Here is a 24,967-nt window from a genome sequence, read left to right on the forward strand (position 1 = left end):
GTAAACAAACGTAATAGTTGAGTGGCAAATGACAATAGTGCTACCTTCCCAATATTTAACTGAAGGAAATAATGGGTTATCAGGGCTGTATGTTGTGACAGACAGCCTGACACCTTGCATGTCATTTTAATATTACACTTATGCCATCCCCCTGGATAATTCCAAGCCAATAACATTAGCCAACTCCAAAACATGAAGCGCTGAGCATTGGGATCCAGACATCACGGACAACTGACCTCAGTTCCCCGCTCACATCTGGCAGTGTTCTCCGTCTGAACCAAGGGCCGTGGAGCGTTTTTGAAAGTGGGGAGGCTGAGCGATCACTGATCACTGGCCTTGGGGGTACCCGGTGAGGGAGTGGAGCAACCGAGTGGGGAGAGGGTATGGAAGTAGGGTGTCCCCCCCTCCCAGGGTAGGGACTTTTTGAAATTTGATGTGCAGGTTCACAATCTTTTATCTGAAATTCCGAAAACCGAAAAGCTCCGAAAACCGAACATTTTTAACTGCCGGGATCGAGGTGCAAACTCGCGACCTTTGCGGCCACGAGCCGAGCACTCTACCACTGAGCTACCCATTAAACATTAAAATCTACACTAAAAATCTTCCATTCCGAAATCCGAAAAATTCCGGTGTCTGGTCCCAAGGTTTTCGGATAAGAGATTGTGAACCTGTATTAAAATCATGTTTCAGTGCATTGTAGAAGTATGATTTCAATGTTTTTTGTATTAAGTATTTTTAAGATGTAAATTTTTAAGGGGTAACTTTTTCCACACAAAGGGTGGTGGGTGTATGGAACAAGCTGCCAGAGAGGTAGTTGAGGCAGGGACCATCTTTCACCCCCTCTCTCCCTCTCTCTCTCTCTCTCTCCCCTTCTTTCTTCTCTCTCCCTCTCTCTCTCCCCTTTCTCTTTCTCCCTCCCTCTCTATCTCACCCTCTCTCCCCCTCTCTCTCTCTCTCTCTCTCTCTCTCTCTCACACTCCCTCCCCCCTCTCCTCCTCTCTCTCTCCTCTCTCTCTCCCACCTCTCTCTCCCCCATTTCTCCCTTCCACCTCACTCTCCTCTTGCTCTCTCTCCCCTCTCTCTGCCCTCTCTTTCTCCTCTTTCTCTTTGCCCACCCTCTCTCTTTCCCTGTCTCTCTCTTTCCCTGTCTCTCTCTTTCCCCGTCTCCCTCTTTCCCCCTCTCTCCCTCTTCCCCCTCTCTCTCTTCCACCTCTCTCTCTCCCATTCTCTCCTACCCTCTCTCTCCCCTCTCTCTCTTTCTTCCCTCTTTCTTTCCCTCTGTCTCCTCTCTCTCTCTTCCTCTTTCCCCCACTCTTCCCCACTATCTCTCCCCTCTCTCTCCTCCCTCTCCCTCCTCCCCCTCCCTCTCTCTCCTCTCTCTCTTCCACCCCCTCTCCCACCTCACTCCCTACCCTCTCTCTCTCTCGTCTCTCTCTCCCCCCTCTCCTCCCCACCCCTCTCCCCTCTCCCTCCCCATTCTCTCCCCCTCTGTCTCTCCCCTCTCTCTCTCACCCCCTCTCTCTCTCTCTCTCTCCCCTGTCTCCCTGTCTTTCCCCTATCTCTCTCTCTCACCTCCCTTTGAGAGTCTCTGTGCCGAATCGGCACAGAGAATCTCACGGCAGCGGCGCAACACCTCCGACGGCCCGGGACTCTTGCACTGAGGCTGCTCAATGGCCAGAGCTGCAGCGAGCGACTCGCCAGCCCCGCAAACACTCGCCAACCCTCAAACACTTGCCATCCCGTCAATTGCTCGCCAGCGCCGGCTCCCCGCATCTGTCCCCGCCGCTGGTATGCTTCCATCCCTCTCTCATCCCCGGCTCTCCAATACCCGCGGCCCATGCAGTTTATCTGAGTTTTTTAAATTTTTGTTGATCACAGAATTTCTCACGACAGCGTGAGAAATTTGTGATCAGCGTGAGAGTGTGAGAATTTGTTCAAATGCGTGATTCTCACGCTCAAAGCGTGAGAGTTGGCAACCCTGCCATACTATCCATAGATCTATCTCGATCTATTGAAAGGCATAATTCTATTTGCAACCACAGCTTCTTCTGGCTGATGACACAGGCTGGCCTCTGAGTGAAAATGTTTCTCCTGAAGTCCTTCTTAAATCTCTCTTCTCTCACTTCATAGTATGCCCTCTAGTTTTAGAATTTCCTACCTTGGGGAAAAATACATAGTTTACTTTAGCCATGCCCCCCCCCCCATAATCCTGCGCACCATAAGGTCATCCCTCAACCTTCTATGCGCTAAAGAAAAAAGCCTCAAACTATCCAATTTCTCCCTTTAACTCCTACACGCAAGCTCTGGTGAATCTCCACTGCACTTTTTTCAACTTCATGACATCCTTCCTATAATTGGACAACCAGAACTGCACACAGTACTCCAAATGTGCTCTGACTAACATCTTGTACAGCTGCATCATGACGTTCCAACAGGGGCAGCACAATGTTTGTAGGTTAATTGATTAATAAATATAATTAAATAATAATTGTGCTGACGGAGAGCAAGGAACTGGACAAACTTGATTACTGTATAGATTTGATTTATTAAATGGCTTCCAAGAAGTGCATTTAGAAATGTTGTAAAGTTCCGACTTGTGTCTAAAGTTTGAATTCTATTTATTTTTGTTTTATTAGCTTTCCCAAAAAAAGCAAGACAACTTTAACAGCACCAGGAAACAATCTGTTGGAGCTCAATTTAGAGTATGTATCAACATTAAATTCTATGTATTCGTCAGTGAGGTTACTAAATGCAAGTATGGTTATTTTCAAATCTTGATTCAGCAACCTGAAACTAATCAGGAAATCATCTATTGCACATTTGTTCCACAGGAAAAGCCAAGCTACGTTTGCTGGGTGTTTCTTTGTAATATCAACATGGTTTTCAAATTTACAATATTTCAATAGAGACATCTCAATAAAAAGCCCGATAACTTAAGGGTTCATTGCAATGAAAAAATGAGAACAAGGTTTCTAGGACAGATGATTTTTTTTTCAGTGGTTGGAGGATTAAGAATGAAGAAAATAATTGAAATGCAAAAAAAAAACCCTACAGATATTAGAAATATGAAATCGAAAGAAAATGTATTTTCTCAGAGAGACCCTGGGTGGAGGGAAAGGAACAGGAACATGTGAATGGGTTATCTGAATTGGAAAATTGTAAGTGAGGGAACGGAAGTGAAACAAGGGCTATTCCACATTTCCTACAAGGCGACAGTTTCCCATTTTTTAAATTTTTTTACTTTATTCTTTTTTTTTTTATTGGCAGTACAGTAAATTACATTAATACATATATCTTATTACATTATGTTGTACCACTTCATTTTTTGAGCTTTAAAAAAGATAGAAATAAAAGAAGTAAGGAAAGTAAGCAAGAATCGTGAAGGTGCAGGAAAGTGTTGGGAGAAGAGAACCCCTTAGGGAAGAAATTAGAGAAGGAAGTAAAGAAAAGAAATAAGACCCTAGAAAGAAAAGGAAAAAAAAGAAGAAATGTAAATCAATCGCTCTATTGTAACACAAAATTCCCATTTTGACACCATTGATTTGGAACAATGTTTGAACCGAAGAAATTGTTATTCAATTCAAAGACATCTTCAGCCTAGCAAGTGAGAATGGTGGTGGAAGGGAAATGGCTTGGTTTCTTTCAAGGACAAAGCAAAGGATCTAGTTGTGGCATGAAGGTGTAGATGGATTGGATATCCATTGTGAAAATGGCACAGATGGAACCAGGAAGCCCAAAGCTGTCAAAATGGTGGAGGGAATGGGAAGTGTCGTAGGCCTACATGAGAAAAGACTGCAAGTGGAGAAAGAATAAAGTTAAGATGGAAGAAATGGGTTGTGTTGTACAGAAAAGAACTTGAAATGGATCAAGATGGACAGTTATACTTGTTGGGAAGAATGTTGAAGCAACTGCACTTGTTTGTGCGTGTAAGCCTGGAGTTTGAGAGGGGAATATCTGAGGAAATGAAGCCAATGGCTACCTGGGAGATGATGGCTTGTTGCTCTACTGTGGGGTGATAGTCCAGTGGAAGGTTCGTAGATGTGTCAAAGAGTTCAGTCGCTGTGAGATAGTGATCAGTTCACCAAATGATAGCAACATAACAAACCATGTCAGCAGGTTTGATGTTAATGTTAAATGAAGAAACTAAAAATATCTGCAAATGTATGAAAACAGTGTAAATGAATGGAGGGAAACTGTAACAAGCAGAGTATAATGTGAAGATATGCATAAGGAAGGACAGGAAATAAATTGTTTAACGGGTTAACCGGTCCCTTTCAGAATGGCAGGTAGTGACTAGTGGGGTACCGCAAGGCTCGGTGATGGGACCGCAGCTATTTACAATATACATTAATGATTTAAATGAAGGAATTAAAAGTAACATTAGCAGATTTGTGGATGACAAAGCTGGGTGGCAGTGTGAACTGTGAGGAGGATGCTATGAGAATGTAGGGTGACTTGGACAGGTTGGTTGAGTGGACAGATGCATGGCAGATGCAGGTTAATGTGGATTAATGTGAGGTTATCCACTTTGGTGGCAAAAACAGGAAGGCAGATTATTATCTGAATGGTGTCAAATTGGGGAAAAGGGGGAAGTACAACGAGATCTGGGGGTTCTTGTTCATCAGCCACTGAAAGTAAGCATGCAGGTACAGCAGGCAGTGAAGAAAGCGAATGGCATGTTGGCCTTCATAACAAGAGGAGTTGAGTATAGGAGCAAAAAGGTCCTTCTGCAGTTGTACAGGGCCCCAGTGAGACCACATCTGGAGTATTGTGTCCAGTTTTGGTCTCCAAATTTGAGGAAGGACATTTGTGCTATTGAGGGAGTGCAGCGTAGGTTCACCAGGTGAATTCACGGGATGGCGGGACTGAAATATGTTAATAGAATGGAGCTGCTAGGCTTGTATACTCTGGAATTTAGAAGGATGAGAGGGTATCTTATTGAAACATATAAGATTATTAAGGGTTTGGACACGCTAGACGCAGGAAACGTGTTCCCGATGTTGGTGGAGTCCAGAACCAGGGGCCACAGTTTAAGAATAAGGGGTAAGCCATTTAGAACGGAGATGAGGAAAACGTTTTTCACACAGTACGTTGTGAATCTGAGGAATTCTTTGTCTCAGAAGGCAGTGGAGGCCAATTCTCTGGATGCTTTCAAGAGATAGTTGGATAAAGCTCTCTGGAACTCTCTGCCACAGAGGGTAGTTGAGGCCAGTTCATTGGCTATATTTAAGAGGGAGTTAGATGTGGCCCTTGTGGCTAAGGGGGATCAGAGGGTGTGGAGAGAAGGCAGGTACGGGATACTGAGTTGGATGATCAGCCATGATCATATTGAATGGCGGTGCAGGCTCGAAGGGCTGAATGGCCTACTCCTGCACCTAATTTCTATGGTTCTATGTTAAAGATAGCGGAGTCAGGGGAATGGGGAGAAGGCAGGAACGGGGCACTGAGTGTGCCTGATCAGCCATGATCGCATTGAATGGCAGTGCTGACTCGAAGGACCGAATGGCCTCCTCCTGCACATTGTCTATTAATTGAAAATGCAGTTTAGATATTGGATGTCTCCATTAATTTTTATCTGTCAATCGTCCTTCACCCAATCGTTTATCAAAATATTCAGCGCAATGTGTGGTTGGTGATTGTTGCATTTAGCCACCCATTGTGATTTAGTAATCAAAAGTTCCAAAGCAGCTGCAGTTTTGATATACTTTTCTTATACGCCACAGCAAAGAACACCAAATTTTGTCTCTGAGACCTCTGTAGTACAGCTAATGTCTCAGATATGGAACGCATTTAGATATACAGTACTGAAACAGGCTCTTCAGCCCAACCGGTCCTTGCTGGCCAGCAATCACTCTGTACACAAGCCGTATCCTACAAACTAGAAAGAATTTGCAAGTTACAGAAGCCAATTAACGTATGAACCAGTACGTCTTTTGAAGTGTGGGAAGAAACCGTAGCACCCAGGGAACACCCACATGGTCACGGGGAGAAAGTACAAACTCCGTACAGACAGCACCCATAGTCAGGATTGAACCAGGGTCTCTGGCGCTGTAAGACAGCAACTTTACCGCTGCCGCACTGTTTATGTGAGTGACAGGTATTGACGACTTTCAGCCCCCAATTTCTGTTCTGTGTCTTTTTGGCATCAGTGGCCTCTGCCCTTGTTTTGTCCTGTCATTGGCAGTTCATGCTAACTAATAAATGGTTATTTGGTATATGTGTGTTTGCTCTATTTGCACATTTATTGGTCAACGCAAAACATTGTAGATATTACATTAAACCATTAATAATTTTGAATAAGTGAAAAAATATTTAAATGATAACCCTGAAGTGATCCAATCATTTATTTTTGTTTGGTAGATCATAAGAAATAGGATTAGAAGTAGATCATCTGGCCTTTCAAGCCTGTACCGCCATTCAATATGATCATGGCTGATCATCCAACTCAGTATCCCGTACCTGCTGATCTTCTACCTCAGCTCCTTTATCTTGCACTATCCTATTAGCCATTGATCCCCTTAAAATTGAGAAATCTACCAATCTCTATTTGGAATGAGTCTACATGAAGAATCGGTGGAATTTGTAAAAAAAAAATTGCAAGATGATAATTCATCCACCATCTTCATTGTCATCTCATTCAAAATTATGGGACATAGATTCATCCTTGGGATTTATTGATTTTGTCTCACGGACCTCTCTAGGACTATTGTTTTATTTATACCATTTTCTTGTCATTAATTCAGGTAATTTAAAGGAAAAAATAGGTAAAAGACATATGCCCCATTACCATAGAAACATAGAACATAGAAACATAGAAATTAGGTGCAGGAGTAGGCCATTCGGCCCTTCGAGCCTGCACCGCCATTCAATATGATCATGGCTGATCATCCAACTCATTATCCTGTACCTGCCTTCTCTCCATACCCCCTGATACCTTTAGCCACAAGGGTCACATCTAACTCCCTCTTAAATATAGCCAATGAACTGGCCTCAACTACCTTCTGTGGCAGAGAGTTCCAGAGATTCACCACTATTGATGTGGATAGAGAACTGGCTGGCAAACAGGAAGCAAAGAGTGGGAGTAAACTGGGTCCTTTTCACAATGGCAGGCAGTGACTAGTGGGGTACCGCAAGGCTCAGTGCTAGGACCCCAGCTATTTACAATATATATTAATGATCTGGATGAGGGAATTGAAGGCAATATCTCCAAGTTTGCGGATGACACGAAGCTGGGGGGCAGTGTTAGCTGTGAGGAGGATGCTAGGAGACTGCAAGGTGACTTGGATAGGCTGGGTGAGTGGGCAAATGTTTGGCAGATGCAGTATAATGTGGATAAGTGTGAGGTTATGCATTTTGGTGGCAAAAACAGGAAAGCAGACTATTATCTAAATGGTGGCCGACTAGGAAAAAGGGAGATGCAGCGAGACCTGGGTGTCATGGTACACCAGTCATTGAAAGTAGGCATGCAGGTGCAGCAGGCAGTGAAGAAAGCGAATGGTATGTTAGCTTTCATTGCAAAAGGATTTGAGTATAGGAGCAGGGAGGTTCCACTGCAGTTGTACAGGGTCTTGGTGAGACCACACCTGGAGTATTGCGTACAGTTTTGGTCTCCAAATCTGAGGAAGGACATTCTTGCCATAGAGGGAGTGCAGAGAAGGTTCACCAGACTGATTCCTGTGATGTCAGGACTGTCTTATGAAGAAAGACTGGATAGACTTGGTTTATACTCTCTAGAATTTAGGAGACTGAGAGGGGATCTTATAGAAACTTACAAAATTCTTAAGGGGTTGGACAGGCTAGATGCAGGAAGATTGCTCCCGATGTTGGGGAAGTCCAGGACAAGGGGTCACAGCTTAAGGATAAGGGGGAAATCCTTTAAAACTGAGATGAGAAGAACTTTTTTCACACAGAGAGTGGTGAATCTCTGGAACTCTCTGCCACAGAGGGTAGTCGAGGCCAGTTCATTGGCTATATTTAAGAGGTAGTTAGATGTGGCCCTTGTGGCTAAGGGGATCAGAGGGTATGGAGAGAAGGCAGGTACGGGATACTGAGTTGGATGATCAGCCATGATCATATTGAATGGCGGTGCAGGCTCGAAGGGCCGAATGGCCTACTCCTGCACCTAATTTCTATGTTTCTATGTTACTGTTTTATTTATACCATTTTCTTGTCATTAATTCAGGTAATTTAAGGGGAAAAATAGGTGAAAGACATATGCTCCATTAGCATGATTGTAATTTGTTTGACATGTAATCACCCTTTTTTTTTAACCTATTTCAATACTGAGATATAAATACTGATAAATATAATCATTAATATAGATAAAGTTGCTATTTTTCCCATTCTAGGGAGACACAGGGCATCGCGGTGTGCCCGCGCCGCCGCCATTTTGATGAGCTTATCACTTCTATGGCCGCTTCGACAGGGACAATCTAGAGACAGCCATCAAGGCTGTGCTACCTGCCGATCACCAACCCCTCACACTCACCCCCTACGACGTGTACGTGGCACTGAGTAGGACTAATGCACGTAAGGCTGCTGGCCCTGACGGCATCCCCGGGCGCGTGCTCAGTGCCTGTGCTGCGCAGCTGACAGACGTCTGGACTGACATCTTCAACCTGTCACTTGCCCAAGCAGTTGTCCCCACTTGCCTTAAAGCCACCTCCATCGTGCCAGTGCCAAAACACTCCACTGCGGCAAGCCTCAACGACTTCCGCCCAGTTGCACTTACCCCCATCATCACCAAGTGCTTCGAGAGGCTGGTCCTGGCACACCTCAAAAGCTGCCTACCCCCCACACTGGATCCCTATCAGTTTGCCTATCGCAAGAACAGGAGTACGGAGGATGCCATCTCAACGGCACTTCACTCCGCCCTCTCCCACCTTGACAACAGAGACACTTATGTAAGAATGCTGTTCATCGATTACAGCTCAGCATTCAACACCATTATTCCATCAAAACTGATCACCAAACTCGGTAACCTGGGCATCGACCCCTCCCTCTGCAACTGGATACTGGACTTTCTAACCAACAGACCCCAGTCTGTGAGGTTAGACAAGCACACCTCTTCAACACTCACCCTGAACACCGGCGTTCCTCAGGGCTGTGTGCTGAGCCCCCTCCTCTACTCCCTCTTCACCTATGACTGCACACCTGTACATGATACTAACACCATCATCAAGTATGCAGATGATACAACGGTGATTGGCCTCATCAGCAACAACGATGAGCTGGCCTACAGGGAGGAGGTCCAGCACTTAGCAGCATGGTGCGCTGACAACAACCTGGCCCTTAACTCCAAGAAGACCAAGGAGCTCATTGTAGACTTCAGGAAGTCCAGAGGCGGCACGCACACCCCCATCCACATTAACGGGACGGAGGTGGAACGTGTTTCTAGCTTCAGGTTCCTGGGAGTCAACATCTCCGATGACCTCTCTTGGACCCACAATACCTCTACTCTGATCAAGAAGGCTCATCAGCGTCTCTTCTTCCTGAGAAGACTGAAGAAGGTCCATCTGTCTCCTCAGATCCTGGTGAACTTCTACCGCTGCACCATCGAGAGCATCCTTACCAACTGCATCACAGTATGGTATGGCAACTGCTCTGTCTCCGACCAGAAGGAATTGCAGAGGGTGGTGAAAATTGCCCAATGCATCACCGGTTCCACGCTCCCCTCCATTGAGTCTGTCCAAAGCAAGCGCTGTCTGCGGAGGGCGCTCAGCATCGCCAAGGACTGCTCTCACCCCAACCATGGACTGTTTACCCTCCTACCATCCGGGAGGCGCTACAGGTCTCTCCGTTGCCGAACCAGCAGGTCGAGGAACAGCTTCTTTCCGGCCGCTGTCACTCTACTAAACAACGTACCTCGGTGACTGCCAATCCCCCCCCCCCCCCCCCCCCCCCCCCCCCCCGGACACTTATTATTTATTTTATTTTTTTTTTTATTCAAAATCGTTTGCTATGTCGCTCTTCAAAGGAGATGCTAAATGCATTTCGTTGTCTCTGTACTGTACACTGACAATGACAATTAAAATTGAATCTGAATCTGAATCTAATATAGATAAAGTAATGCTGCTCAAGGAATCTTCAATTAAGAAATTAAATATGAATTAATTTAAATTGGAATTAACATGACATCATGATTCCTCTTGTCGCTCTTGGAAAGTCGTATTTGTGATTTTAAAATTAAACGAGCTAAGATATTGTTTGCAGCTAATTATCTGGGTTGTTGCTTGCTGAAACTACAAAGAACACTTTCCTGATACTTAAGCGGCATTATTGCCATTCGCAGTACAAGATTTAAAAACAGTATGAGAAAGAGTCAATGGTTTAGACATGACGGAATTACAATTAGTAAAATGCATGAACAATTTTTAAAATTTTGGGGGAAATTAAAACATTTGTCCACAACTGAGCCAAATGTCTGTTGGTTTTTATCTCTGCATATTCAGCAGTTATGTGCCGACTGGCTTAATGTGAACAAATGTGCATAAAATTACAGCTTGTTCGACACTGACAACGGCTAGCAGCAATGCAGAAACTTGCATTGGTGCTTATGCACAAGTGTCTGTGTTCATTCCAGTTTAAGTGTGAGCTGGGAACTAATGTTGGTATTGCTGTGTGGTTCTTGTGCTGTGCAGCAAGAGAGTATGTATAAACCCAATACTTTCTGAAATGAAATGTTATCATGAACACTGTGTTTAACTTTATTTTCCAGCATTCGTTAGGAGTGCTGATGGAGAAGATGTTTTCTGCAAACCCACATTTCATTCGCTGTGTGAAACCAAATACTAATAAATTGCCTGATCAGCTCGACAGCAAAATTTTCATGGATCAGGTGAGCTTTTCAGTCTTGCATCTATTGTTTTAAATTTCAAGTTATGATCGGGTGATATTGAAATGCAGTTCATAATCAGAGTAAGGTAAATCTAAACATTTACTCTCAAAATAAAAATGAAACCACAATTCTTTCTTGAAAATATTAATATGTAGATGCGTTATAAAACAAAATAAAACTATTTATCCATCTTAAATGCACCAGGAGCACCATTCTATTCGGATATTTATTTGTTTCTTTGAAACGGCTGGTGGTAGAATTCAAAAATTTAAATGTTTTTAATTTCAATTGATAACTCAAAAATATTCCTTTTCTTCTCAAAAATGGAAGGCGACATGGATTTGAAAACTGAATTTTTAGCCTCCTTAGTGCCAAGATTAGTGCTACTGGTCATTTAGAAATGTCCATACCACAGAGATGTAGATGCAGAATCATTAAATATATGCAAAGCAGAGATTAACACGCATTTAATCAATAGGAGAGTCAAGGGTTATCTAAACTCGAGTGTTTAATTGTCATGTACTTGCAGTGTCTGCAGATAATCAAAAATATTTGTTTTAATTCAATGAATTAATAATCGTAATACTGGTGCAAAATCATCATTACCCATCCCACAACTGTGGTATTGTCAAGATAGCATTGGAACTTTGCTTCATAATACAGTCATGGGTGTATAAAGAGTAGAGCAGGGACTGAGACTGCAGCCTTGAGCTGCCACTGTGCTGATAATGAAAGAAGAAATGCTGTTGCCAATTTGTACTGGTTGTACTTTTGTGCTGATTTGATTCCGTACCATTGCAATGTCTCATTATTTGTTAACACAACTACCCCACCTCATAACTGCGCATCTCAGAGGAATAATTGCCCTCATTGATATTCCAATAAGAAAAGCTATTTGTAAGAGTGGACTTCATTCTGTTTCTGCCTGCTTGTACTTGTACTGCAGTTTGATCGCCTCTATAAACTTGCTATGTATAAACTCTACATTCTGTTCCTACTGTTTTTAAGCTCAAGTGATTGGATCAATTAAATTTCTGGTCAATGCAGCCGAGACTTGACAAGTGGGGCATGGTGGCATCAAGAGTAGGTTGTTAGCCACATTTTTCTTTTGAGGTGGTCTTTGCCTGGCACGTTTGTGGCATGGATGTTTCTTGCCACTTATCAGCCCATTCCTTAATGTTATCTACCTTAATGCACACAGCTTAGGTCTGTTTCATTTGAGACAGAGATGTGAATGGAATTGTACATCTCCAATTCTTACTCTGATCATTGATGAAGCAATGGAAGGTGCATGGGGTTTGGAATTGCCCCTGAAGAATTCCTGCAGTGATATTGTGAGGCTGAGACGGGGTCAAGAATTTGAATATATCCCTGCTGTTTGTCCCCAGGTTAATGATTTAATATGATTTGCAAACCAATGGGAGGGGGGTTAAATCATTCTACATATTAGCTTTGGCTCATGGTGACCACAACATTTGGAAATGTAAATTTTTAGGAAAATTCTATGTTGTTTACTGCCTAAAATCCCAGCCTTTACTGACCTCACTTTTTTAGATGAGTATGTTAAAATGGTCAATTGGAAGTAATTCTCAAAAAGTAGTAAGTGCTTTATTTTACAGAAAATTTGGGTGCCACCATCATTTACTCGTGGTATGAAAAAAGTAGATTATGAGTTGAACTAACTTTTGATTTTAATGTACTAATTTTGCAATGTTCAGTTGTTTTTTATCTAATGTTGCATTGTTTCCAATTTATTTCAGCTGCGATACAATGGATTATTGGAAACTACTCGGATTCGTAGAGATGGATATTCTTGGCGACCATTTTTCGAGGAGTTTGTAAAAAAGTAGAGCAATTTGCATTCAGCGTGATAAATATTGTGGTGTATTTTTAAAAGAGAACTAAACGTTGTCAGATTCTCTTGGAGAAATTATTTTAAGAACAATTTTAAAAAGGGGTTTTACAAGCAAGATAAATGTTGTAGAGGTTTACTATATTCATAGGATATTCGTATATTTAATGGGAACTTGAGGGGTATCTTTTTTTACACATAAGGGTGGTGGGTGCATGGAACAAGCAGCCAGATGAGGTCGTTGAGGCAGTACGAGAGCAACATTTAAGAAACATGTAGAGAAGTACATGGGTAGGGTATGTTCAGAGGGATATGGGCCAAAAGCAGATAGGTGGGACATTTGGTCAGCATAGGCAAGTTGGGTCAATGGTCCTGTTTGTACACTGTGTGACTGAAAGACTCTATGATAAGAGTGATAGTGGAGCAAAGGAGATCATGAGTGACTGGAATATTGTTGGATTGATGAACGAGAAATTTCAAAGCTGTTCACGCTGTGGAAGTCTTTCTAAGTGAGAATATAATTTCAGTCAGATGAAGAGGGGCTAATAGAAGATTGCTGCAATAGGTATGAGGAAGGCTAGTAAAGATGGAGTTGGTAAAGAAATGTAAATTATAAGGAATCTGATTTACAATAATTTGGATGGCAGAAAAATTAGAAAGCATAGTAGTGAATTGAACTCATAACTCCTCTTTGATCCCTGTCCTTAATTGTCTCAAGGAAATGTTCCAGATAGAAATTGTATTTACACTTAATTGCAATATTATAAGTTGAAAATGTAATATGAAAATCAGCATACAAAAGGGGTACAAGGAAGTTTAAATAAACTTGGCTCACTGGTTAATTTCTTTTCACAGATATGGAATACTGCTTATTACCCCCGATGTTCCACTTACCAAAGAAAGGTAAAACAAAAACGAAAGCGAAATTACAATGAAAAGGATTAACTGAATGTGCCATTACAGATACAATTCCTCTTTTAGTGCTATTGTTAACTTCAGTAAAACAGTTCTATGGTGTTTGTATGTTTCCTAAAATTGATTGTGGTGATGTGATCTATATAACTATATAACAATTACAGCACGGAAACAGGCCATCTCGGCCCCACAAGTCCGTGCCGAACAACTTTTTTCCCTTAGTCCCACCTGCCTGCACTCATACCATAACCCTCCATTCCCTTCTCATCCATATGCCTATCCAATTTATGAGCCCCGTGGGGAGATGGATGCATATTCTGCGAAAGTTCTTACATGGTCAGGGCAGGTTGAGATAAGCCATGTGGCCCAGCATTTTATTGTGGTCAAGGTGAGAAGGTCAGAAGGATACTGCTGCTTATGTCCTCTCTTTTTGATCAAAGGTATTTATGTGTGGCATAACCGTAATTATTTTGTATTGAAGATGGACACAAAATGCTATTGGAATTCAGTGGGACAAGCAGCATCTCTGGAGATGTGGAGATGGTTGATCTCAGACTGAAGAAGGGTCTCCACCTTCTCTCCAGAGATGCTGCATGTCCTGCTGGGTTACTCCAGCACGTTGTGTCTATCTTTGGTGTAAAGCAGCATCTGCAGTTCCTCCCTAAACAATTACTTTTTATTTCTGTAAAAATATAATTTTGTTGAAAATGGACAAAATTGCTTGAGCAAATTTTGGATCGGCTGTAGCTCGGATGTAGAATCAATGGCTTGGGTCATTTTAAAACTTTATACCAGATCAGACCTGTTCCTTAAAGGGTTATGAATGATGAAACGAAAAAATCTGACCTTTAAGGTCTCATTAGAAAATAAATAGAACTTGATTTCAATTGTATTGGGCACAAAATGGTATCAGTATTAAGGAAGGAAAATTCAATGCTAGCGTTTATATCAAGAGGACTGGAAAACAAAAACAGAGATGTAATGCTGAGGCTCTATAAGGTGCTGGTCAGGCCGCATTTGGAGTACTGTGAGCACATTTGGGCCCCATATCCGAGGAATTAAAGAGCGCTCTCTAAGAAAGGAGGTGAGGAGGAGCTTCTTTAGTCAGAGGGTAGTTAATCTGTGGAACTCATTGCCACAGAGGGCTGTGGAGGCCAAGTCAGTGGATATTTTTAAGGCAGAGATAGACAAATGCTTAATTAGAACGGGCGTCAAGGGTTATGGGGAGAAGCAGGAAAATGGAATTAGGTGGCAGAGATCAGTCATGACTGAATGGCGGAGTAGACTTGATGGGCTGAATGGCCAAATTCTACTCCTATAACGTGAACTTTGTACTAACTAAAACAAAATGCAATAGATTACTGCAAGAGTGGCATTATTGTAGTGGAACAACAACTGTTGAAAGTTAGCAGTTATGGCTTATTTTCTGCTTTAAACATGGAACACCTTACTGTTTTCCTGAGGTCAGGTTAGGGAGGTAGGTGAGCTGTTGAGCTTGTGTAAAGAAGACCAGGAATGAGAAGAGTGCATTACAGCTGAGTGGGTGTGTTGGAACTGGGCTAGTCTTGGAGATCAGTGAAGCTGATCTGCAGCATCGGGGAGAGAATGGTCAGTTGAGGCCTGCATAATGGTTGGGCTCAAGGAGGGCCAGGGATGAAATTGGGGATCTGACCCACCAGCATCAGGATGTGGGATGGGGAGGCAAGGTGCAGTGCAGTGGTAGAATTACTGTCTTACTGCGCCTGAGCCCTAGGTTCGATCCTGACTGCAGGTGCTGTTTAAGATGAATGTACGTTCTCCCCATGACCTGCATGGGTTTTCTCCAGGCTCTCCTGTTTCTTCCCGCACTCCAAAGACGTACAAGTGTGTAGGTTAATTGGCTTGGTGTAATTGTGAATTTCCCTAGTATGTGTAGGATAGCATTGGTGTGTGGAGATAGCTAGTTGGAGTGGACTCGGTAGGCCAAGGGGCCTGTTTCAACTCTGATTCTCTAAACTAAACTAAAAAAAAAAGCGGGAGGGTGTATTTGGGATCAGCAATATGAAGATGGTGGCTACGGTGGTGGTGGTGGTGGAAGGCAGGGAAGGTGCAGAGCAGGTTTGGATGCTAGGAGACACTGGAGAGGCTGAATCTATTTTCCCAGAAGTTGAAGAGGTTACGAGCTGATGGAGGTTACTAAAATGATGAGGGATATATATAAGATTGCGGGAAATGTTTCCCCATATCAAACCTAGGATAAAATGAAAGGATGTAGATTGAAAGTAAGGGTTATGAGACTTAGAGGGGATCTGAGGAGAACTTTCTACCCAGAGAGTGCCGATTGCTTAGAATACACACTGCCTGAGAGAGTGCCGATTGCTTAGAATACACACTGCCTGAGAGAGTGGAGAAGCAGACTCACTGACAGCATTTCAGACGTGTCTAAGCGAGTATTTGAATTGCCCAGGCATAGAAAGCTGCAGACCACGTGCTGGAAGATGGGACTGAAGTAATTTACCCAGCATCATTTTATCCTCCATTCTTAACAACGGGCGTTACGTAATAGTAAATCCTTATTAATAGCAGCAGATTGCAGGCTTTTAACTTAAAACATCAGAAGTTCTTTTTCTCCATAAATGCTGCTCGACCCACAAGGTTCCTCCAGCAGATTGTTGCAAAAAAGGTTCTGATTCTATGTATCGTCGTTGTTCAAGCAGGTTAAGGATAAATGGCAGAGAGCTAAAATTGTTAATTTACAAGGTTCAGAAACACTCTGCTGCAGCAACTCATATTCTTCGTCCACTGTTTGCATTTATTAACACATACACACACATGTACAAAGATGAGCACGTGTGCACACACAGCTTAAAAACAGGCCTCAGTTGGGTGTGCACTTTCTGGGCTGTGAGGCCTGTTCTTGTACTGGGTGACTCAATCAGAGGGTCAGACAAGTGGGAGATCGGGAGGGAGGTGGGGGGTAGTGATTTAGGTGTTGTTTTTTTCATTGATGAGGGGGTGTGGAGAAATTTGGTCATTTAGGCAAGCTTCTTATCCCCCTACAGATGTGCGTTCGTCTTCATACATGTTTGTGAAAGCAGCTGTACACATGTACATTTGGGTGTACACGTGCTCATCTTTGTGCATGTATATTGTATGGGTTGATAAATGCTAATAACACTGATCAAAGAATGACCTTTTGCAACAGAGTGTTTCTGAGCCATGTTACTAAACAATTTTTGTTCTGTCATATGTCCTTAATTTCCATTTGTACAACGACGATACAGTACTTTTATGCTATAATCTGCTGGTGGAGGAAAGTAATGGATCGAGCAGCATCTGTGAGGAGTAGAAAGGAATTGTCAATGTTTTGACTCTCAGCCCTGCACTCTACTGCTATTAAGTAAGATGTTACCATTACCCAACACTCTGAGATTGGAGGATAATATTATTCCTGGTGAATTCCCTCAATGAATCTTGCATTCTGTTGCTGTTACTTCAACAAAAGATCCTGGAACCATACCAAAGGAGTTATTCTGTCCTCTCTGAACCTCAAGACTCGACTAGCAGGAAGCATATTTTAATGTTCTGTTTGTTTAAAAATAATTTATTTAAAATAATTCCTACAGCTGTCTTTTCATAATGATAAGTGAAACTGACGTGTACGTAGTGAAGAAGCCCAGATTCAGTCGCCTAATATCAGTTAATTATCAAAGTGGCTGTGAAGAAGCTATGGATCGTAAGAAAGGAATGAATTGGCTTTACATTTTCTTGGCAACAAGAAGCCAACAAGGAAATTAGCAAAGTAAAATGTCAGTCATGATACAATCTCCTATTAACCATATAACAATTACAGCACGGAAACAGGCCATCTCGGCCCTACAAGTCCATGCCGAACAAATGTTTTTCCCCTTAGTCCCACCTGCCTGCACTCGTACCATAACCCTCCATTCCCTTCTCATCCATATGCCTATCCAATTTATTTTTAAATGATACCAATGAACCTGCCTCCACCACTTCCACTGGGAGCTCATTCCACACCGCCACCACTCTCTGCGTAAAGAAGTTCCCCCTCATATTACCCCTAAACTTCTGTCCCTTAATTCTGAAGTCATGTCCTCTTGTTTGAATCTTCCCTATTCTCAAAGGGAAAAGCTTGTCCACATCAACTCTGTCTATCCCTCTCATCATTTTAAAGACCTCTATCAGGTCCCCCCTTAACCTTCTGCGCTCCAGAGAATAAAGACCATTCAACCTATCTCTGTAACTTAGTTGTTGAAACCCAGGCAACATTCTAGGAAATCTCCTCTGTACTCTCTCTATTTTGTTCACATCCTTCCGATAATTGGGCGACCAAAATTGTACACCATACTCCAGATTTGGTCTCACCAATGCCTTGTACAATTTTAACATTACATCCCAGCTTCTATACTCAATGCTCTGATTTATAAAGGCTAGCATACCAAAAGCTTTCTTTACCACCCTATCTATATGAGATTCCACCTTCAAGGAACTATGCACGGTTATACCCAGATCCCTCTGTTCAACTGTATTCTTCAATTCCCTACCATTTACCATGTACGTCCTATTTTGATTTGTCCTGCCAAGGTGTAGCACCTCACATTTATCAGCATTAAACTCCATCTGCCATCTTTCAGCCCATTTTTCCAAATGGCCTAAATCACTCTGTAGACTTTGGAAATCCTCTTCATTATCCACAACACCCCCTATCTTGGTATCATCTGCATACTTACTAATCCAATTTACCACACCTTCATCCAGATCATTGATGTACATGACAAACAACAAAGGACCCAACACAGATCCCTGAGGCACCCCACTAGTCACCTGCCTCCAACCCGATAAACAGCCATCCCTGATTGTGAAATCCTGCATAATTTAAGGCATTGTTAAGGATCAAAAGACACATTTGACAGCTATCCCACCTCTGAGAGAGCAAGTTGTCAGCTCATCATTTGGGGAATGAGTACATTTTTAAGATAATGCATCAATGATCTAATGAAGTGCTGCACTGCCATACTGTATGTGTTATCCTCTGAGTATGATACATAATGTGTATTTGTTTAAGAGGTTTTATTTAAGATGGCAAGATCTTTTGGTATTTCTTATTCAAATGGAAACTGGTTATATTCAATGTATATAGAAACTGGCTGTGGCTCTCATGTATAGTTTCATAACAGTGAATTCAAAGTATTTAATTCCATTTAAATGAAAATCAAAAACTGCAGGTGCTGGAATTTTGAAGTAATAAAAACAGATGCTGGAAACAATCATCAGATCAGGCAGCATCTGTGGAAAGATCGATGTTAATGTTTAAAGTTGAAGAACATGAAATATTAACTCTCTCTCTTTCCACAGATGAGTGTTTCCAACAAATTCTGTTTTCAATTCTGCTTTTGTGTAATCTCCAGAGAACTATCCTTTAATATAACATGTCTATCACTTATGGTAAAATTGAGTTTTCTCTCTACCTCACAGTTGCCTGGCTATTCTTCAAACTACTGACTTGAACGAGTGGAGGACTGGGTAAGTTGCAGTCCAAAGGGAACATTGCTGAGAGTATGGGAAGCAGTCTAAAAATTTGCACAATTTTCTTACATTCATATATTCATTAGCATGCAAGAATACTGAATGCTGTGTTTTTTTTTAAGATTTCAGTTAAACTGGAAATGTAATGTCTGATCTACAGAAATAAGTAACACTTATTGGTTAGCACTGAGAGTTAATCTGTCTTGTTCATCAAATGTTCAACCCAAAGCACGAGCCTGAGTTTTATCAGATGCTGCATCACCAACAGTGGCCTTTCCTGCTCTACAGGTTTTCAATATTTGTGGATTATGTTTTATCTGTTTCCTGGGGATCTGCATAGTTTTCATTTAGAATGACCTTTCTCATGCATCTGGTGTCTCCCGGATGCAATTATTTCAGTGCCTCTTATTGATATTCTAACCCTCAATCTCTATTCTTTTTCACCACAAATATACTCTGCTGTCATATTTGTGCTTCTTATTGCCCTTGCCCTCTCAACATTTGAGCTTGCGTGTCTTATCTGAACATTTAAATTGCAGTTTGGTTTTTATCATTCGTTCTTTGCAATCGCAAATTCAGATGTATTAACACATATCGGGTTGATTGTTAACTCTCTGAGGCAAGGAGGAAGTGGTTGGATGGAGTGGAGAGGTGGGAAGTTGTGCAATAGATAGAGGCTGGGAAATGTGAAAATGCTGGAACTGCAGAATGTGCCTCAGTTATTGTAAAGTTTCCCACTTGTAGCTTGGAAGGGTGTCTGAAATCTGCAGAACAAAGTCCATGCCTGTGCTAGAAGAGAGATGGTAGTGGTGTTTCACATTTCACATTTCTGCCTTTTTATATTCCCAACCCAAGTTAACCCATCAACTTCTGGTGACAGAAATTCCATTCTCTATTTCTGCATATTTAATTGACAACGCAGCATTTATTAATATTAATGAAGTCTGTAGATATAAATCAAGTTGATATCAAATATAAATGAAGTATTATATTTATTCTGGGGTTATGTCAACAAATCCTAAATTCAAGATCTGTCTTGTGATGAATCTGCATCCAATTAGTACTATGTTGCTGATTTTGTTGAGCTTTATTTTCCCTTTGCAGAAAATCACGTCTGTTCTTTAAACACTGGCATCAGGATCAATTAGCAAAGTGCATCGAAAAACTTGAAAAAGCAGCATTAATTATTCAGAAAAGTAAGCATAAAACCTCCCTGTTTGGATCTCAAAACTTGCTGTTCTTATTGGGGGAGAATTGATCTTTCTTGAAGTTTTTAATAATGTTTTATCTTGGTGATAGAAGAAGAACTGATAACTACTAAGCCTTCAATTATAACACGAGGAAATGTAGTCATGTTGCCATGAAGGAAACCAAGTTTCAATTTCACTATCAAATTTATTTCAAACTCTTGTCAATTGATATTTTGGCATCTTAGACTATTCTCTAGGATTGCTGCTCCAAATAAAACCTGTAAATACATTTTGAATTCTTAATGTCTTTTTTTTACCTGCACGATTGCAGTTCATATTCATTCATTGACCTTCAGGTGATTTGACATATCTGTCAAGCAAACTTGAAGTATATAAATATGTTTTTGTGATCTTGTGTTTTGATTTTCTACTAATTGCCAAGCAAAATTCAAAGCTATATTTATCAGAGTGCCATCTGCCAATCTTTCACATAAATAGCTCATCACAATTCTAGATGGTGGCCTTTTTTGGGCTGACAAGTAACAGACGATGGGTTTCATAAACCACAAGTAATAACCAGTGCTCTTTTCTTGTAGGCAAAAGATGCTGGTAAACAGATCAATTAAAAATTAAGTTGCATTTATCAATATTTTTTCCCCATCAATTGGAGTCATAGAGTGATACAGTGTGGAAACAGGCCCTTCGGCCCAAATTGGCCACACGGCCAACACGTCAGTTCTTTCCCCTCTCCTGGTTTGTTTATATGATCGATCAACTATTGTAATAAATGAATAAATAAAAAATGCAAAATCAACATGCCCAGCTCTTAAGCTGCAAGGTCATTGTCATCATTGATTGGGGATGATCAGATGATCACATTGAATAGCGGTGCTAGTTCGAAGGGTCGAATGGCCAACTCCTGCACCTATTGTCTATTGAGTCCCCAAAAATAGTGCCTTGGTTATTGACGTGCCAACTAATATCAAGGATTCAAGAGCAGAGCAGAATATGCAGGCTCTATACAAGAGTTTCACTCTGGCCACTCTAAGCTTTGCTGCCACTAATGTGGTTGAAGATAGAGGTGTGTTAGAATGCTTGCTGTCCATCAGGATAGGAGTAGCTGCAGGAACACACAAGATGTTTGGTATCTTCCAGCAGACAATACATTTTCTGTCTGGCCTGTATCATTGTGCCCAGAGTTCACCACGTCCATCACCATGAATGTTGTATATTATCTGTAGTATCCTGATAACAATTCAATAAGCTCTTTTTGATGGAGCTTCCATCCATGCCCGCGCAAAAGACAAGGGATCCTTTGGGAGTAATGCCACCTACATACAATAACCTCTCCTCAAACTACCCCTAGTTAATCAGAAACTATCCTGCTTTGCATGTATGTTGCAATGTTTTGCATGTATGTTGCGATGTATCTGTTGTTAAATCAATATTTTCAGACTCTTATCAAAAGCCAGTCAAAGTGCATCAGCACTTTAGAAGTTGACATCGATTTCTTGAGAGAATCTGTCAGTGGGTGTTCCTAATCAAGGTTTTCACATTGGCCTTTTGACTTAATAAATTTGTGAGATAATGCTGGCACTATGTCTCACTGGATACTGTGGTAGTACTTGTTCTTTGTTGAGATAATTTACTTAAAGGATAAACTAGGAACAACAAACAAGCTCCCTGAAATGTTTTCTAACATTCTTCAAAACTAATGTAAAAGATGGAGTCCTTCCACATTTTGCCCAAATTTAGGTTGAAAGGATGGAAAAATACTTAAGTGGAATATAAATAACTGAATGGACAGTTTGAAAACAATAGCCTGTTTCTGATGGAATATTCTGTGCAAGCTTCATGTTATCATACATGGGAAATTGTCGTCAAATCTTCTCTCTGCTCAGGGGAATGATTCTAGTTGATTTCTCTGTGATACAGCCAAGCAAAAGTGTGATCAGACCATAGAGATAATCTTGCATAACTGTGTTGCTCTTATTCTTCATAATAAGTTCATATTTTATGTTTATTTTTAAGTTAATAAATTTAAATAAATTAATTAATTAATTGAGTTAGGGATGTATCTTATTGAAATAGCCCAATATATTTCAATGTTTATTCTTCAGGCTATAAAAGATTCCGGTGTCAAAGCAAGTACAAAGTTTTGTTGGCTGAGCTTCAAAACCAGCGCCGGCTGGAAATAGAGAGACAAATTGAAGAAAGACGTCAGATTGAATTGGAGCAGGAAATCGAGAGAAAAAAGCAGGAAATGGAGTGGAAAAATGAAAGTAGGTTTTGAGTTGTCTTCATGTATACTTATTAGTAATGATGCAATATCTCAGTGTAGATGAACAATATTCCTTTAAATATTCAGAATTGAGAACGTTATCGAGAATGCATTCAGGGTCGTGATAACATCAGAGGCTTAATGCCCCTGTCCCACTTAGGAAACCTGAACGGAAACCTCTGGAGACTTTGCACCCCACCCAAGGTTTCCGTGCGGTTACCGGAGGTTTTTGTCAGTCTCCCCACCAGCTTCCACTACCTGCAACCACCTGCAACCTCCGGGAACTGCACGGAAACCTTGGGTGGGGCACAAATTCCAGAGGTTTCCTAAGTGGGACAGGGGCATTAGAATGTACAGGCAGAGGGAACGGATAACTGCCAGAGGGATCAGGAGGAGCAGGGATATAGCGCAGGAGCCCTCTGAGAAAATCATGCTCATTAACTAAATTGCCACTTGTCATTGATGCCACTTATCATGGATGCCACTTTTAGTGATGGATCCTCTGGGAAATACAGTCGGAACCACAAGTATGCAGGTGCTCCTGTTTTTTTCCCACATTCCAAAAACGTATGGGTCGGCAGGGTAATTAGCCTCTGCAAATTTACACTAGTGTGTGGATGAGTGATAGAATCTTGAGAGAGTTCTTGGGAATGTGGGAAGTTCAGGAGGGCGCAGGAGGTTTACCAGGTAGACCTGGAGTAGAGGGTGTTGGCTGTAATGAGAAGATGGACAAATGTAAACTTTCATCTGGAGAGTCAGAGACTGATGAAAGGCCTAGTAGAAGTATATAAAATTATGAGGGGCATGGACAGTCAGAATATTTTTCCCAGATGTAAATGGTTCAATGGATAATTATTGTCAAATATGCAATTAAACATTACATAGTGGAATTCATTTTGCATATAATGCCAGCACCACCATGTTTGGCACCATTTCATCAAGCTCAAAGTCCTGGCTTGGCCAAGCGTACCCATGGTGTCCTCCACACTGCTCCACCACTGTAGGCCTCAGCGCTCGGCCTCTTGGAGTGTCAAAGACTAGAGGTCACACTTTTAAGGTCAGAGGGAGAAAGTTTAAAGAAGATGTAGGGAATGGAGTAAATGGATCACAAGAAGGCAGCAGAGATTAGTTTAACAGCATCATGTTCGACACAGACATAGTGACCCAAAGGGCCTGTTCCTGTGCTGCGCTGTCATACTGGCTATGAATAACAACCAATGCAGCTGTCAGTTCACCAGAAGGATCAATAGGTGAGCAAAATAGCAAATACTATGTATGCATGTGATAGCAGTTGAATTGAAAGACTGAAATGTGAACTTTATAGAACAATATGTAAACATTGGAAATACATAATCAGTTGCATGTAAAAATATTCATCTGTTGATTATGCAGGACCGGTGACACAACCTGTTCCACTTCCGCGGAAAAAGAAGCCACTCCCACGTCCTCGTTCTGCAGCCGTAGATATGTTTCACCAAGCTGTCAAGCCTCCTGTTCCCAGACCACGAAGTAAATTAATAGAGGTATGTATTTCCAAAAAAGGAAATTCTATCTTTAATTCAAGCACTTTTTCACTTCCATAGTCATGATGTGTGTGGGGCGAGTTCTCCATTTATGACAAATAAACCTACAAATATTTTTATTGGCTGAAGAACTGGTCAGATTTTAATAGAGGTCTAGAATACAAAGCCAAGTCATGATGTCTTTGTAAAGCACTGGTTTGGGTACAACTGGTCAATTGCACCCACTTTTAATAGACAATAGGTGCAGGAGTAGGCCATTCGACCCTTCGAGCCAGCACCACCATTCAATGTGATCATGGCTGATCATCAGTACCGCGCTCCTGCCTTCTCCCCATATCCCCTGACTCCGCTACTTTAAGAACTCTATCTAGCTCTCTCTTGAATCCAGAGAGCCGACCTCCACCGCCCTCTGAGGCAGAGAATTCCACAGACTCACAACTCTCTGTGTGGAAAAATGTCACATCAGGGTGTAAATGCAGGCTTTGGAGAGACTACAAAAGGGGAGGGGGTGGTTAGGTTTAGATTTATTATCAAAGAGCACAGAATATTGTTTTCAGCATTATAGTGTAACAGTTTGAGACAAAGTCCACTATAGGTAATTGGGTAAATTGGACAATGGGACAGTATACTAGTTTATGGAAGGATTGTCCGGAAGCCTGGTAAGAGGGGAAGACGCTGTTACTGAGTCTGGTCATGTGCTTTTTAAGCTTCTGTATCTTATGCTTGACAGAAGTGAGGAGACGAATGAATGACCAGGGCGGGAAGCTGTTTTATTATCTTGTCCATTTTCCCAAGGTGGCATGAAGTGTAGATAGTGTTGATGGTGGGGAGTCTGGTCTGCAT

General features: G+C 41.7%; 1 protein-coding gene across 2 annotated transcripts in view; it reads left to right on the top strand.

Moving 5' to 3' along the window:
* Positions 1-24,967, top strand: part of LOC129695751 (myosin-IIIb) — a 164,306-nt gene that overhangs the window by 110,350 nt on the left and 28,989 nt on the right. For both annotated transcript variants that reach the window (XM_055633018.1, XM_055633007.1), the window contains exons 17-24: positions 2,637-2,702; positions 10,718-10,837; positions 12,598-12,683; positions 13,545-13,592; positions 19,080-19,127; positions 20,235-20,326; positions 22,441-22,602; positions 23,994-24,124. In XM_055633018.1, coding sequence (XP_055488993.1) covers positions 2,637-2,702; positions 10,718-10,837; positions 12,598-12,683; positions 13,545-13,592; positions 19,080-19,127; positions 20,235-20,326; positions 22,441-22,602; positions 23,994-24,124 — 753 coding nt within the window. The remainder of the gene's footprint in view (positions 1-2,636; positions 2,703-10,717; positions 10,838-12,597; positions 12,684-13,544; positions 13,593-19,079; positions 19,128-20,234; positions 20,327-22,440; positions 22,603-23,993; positions 24,125-24,967) is intronic.

Source organism: Leucoraja erinacea, chromosome 1, assembly GCF_028641065.1.
Source record: "Leucoraja erinacea ecotype New England chromosome 1, Leri_hhj_1, whole genome shotgun sequence".
NCBI lineage: Eukaryota > Metazoa > Chordata > Chondrichthyes > Rajiformes > Rajidae > Leucoraja > Leucoraja erinaceus.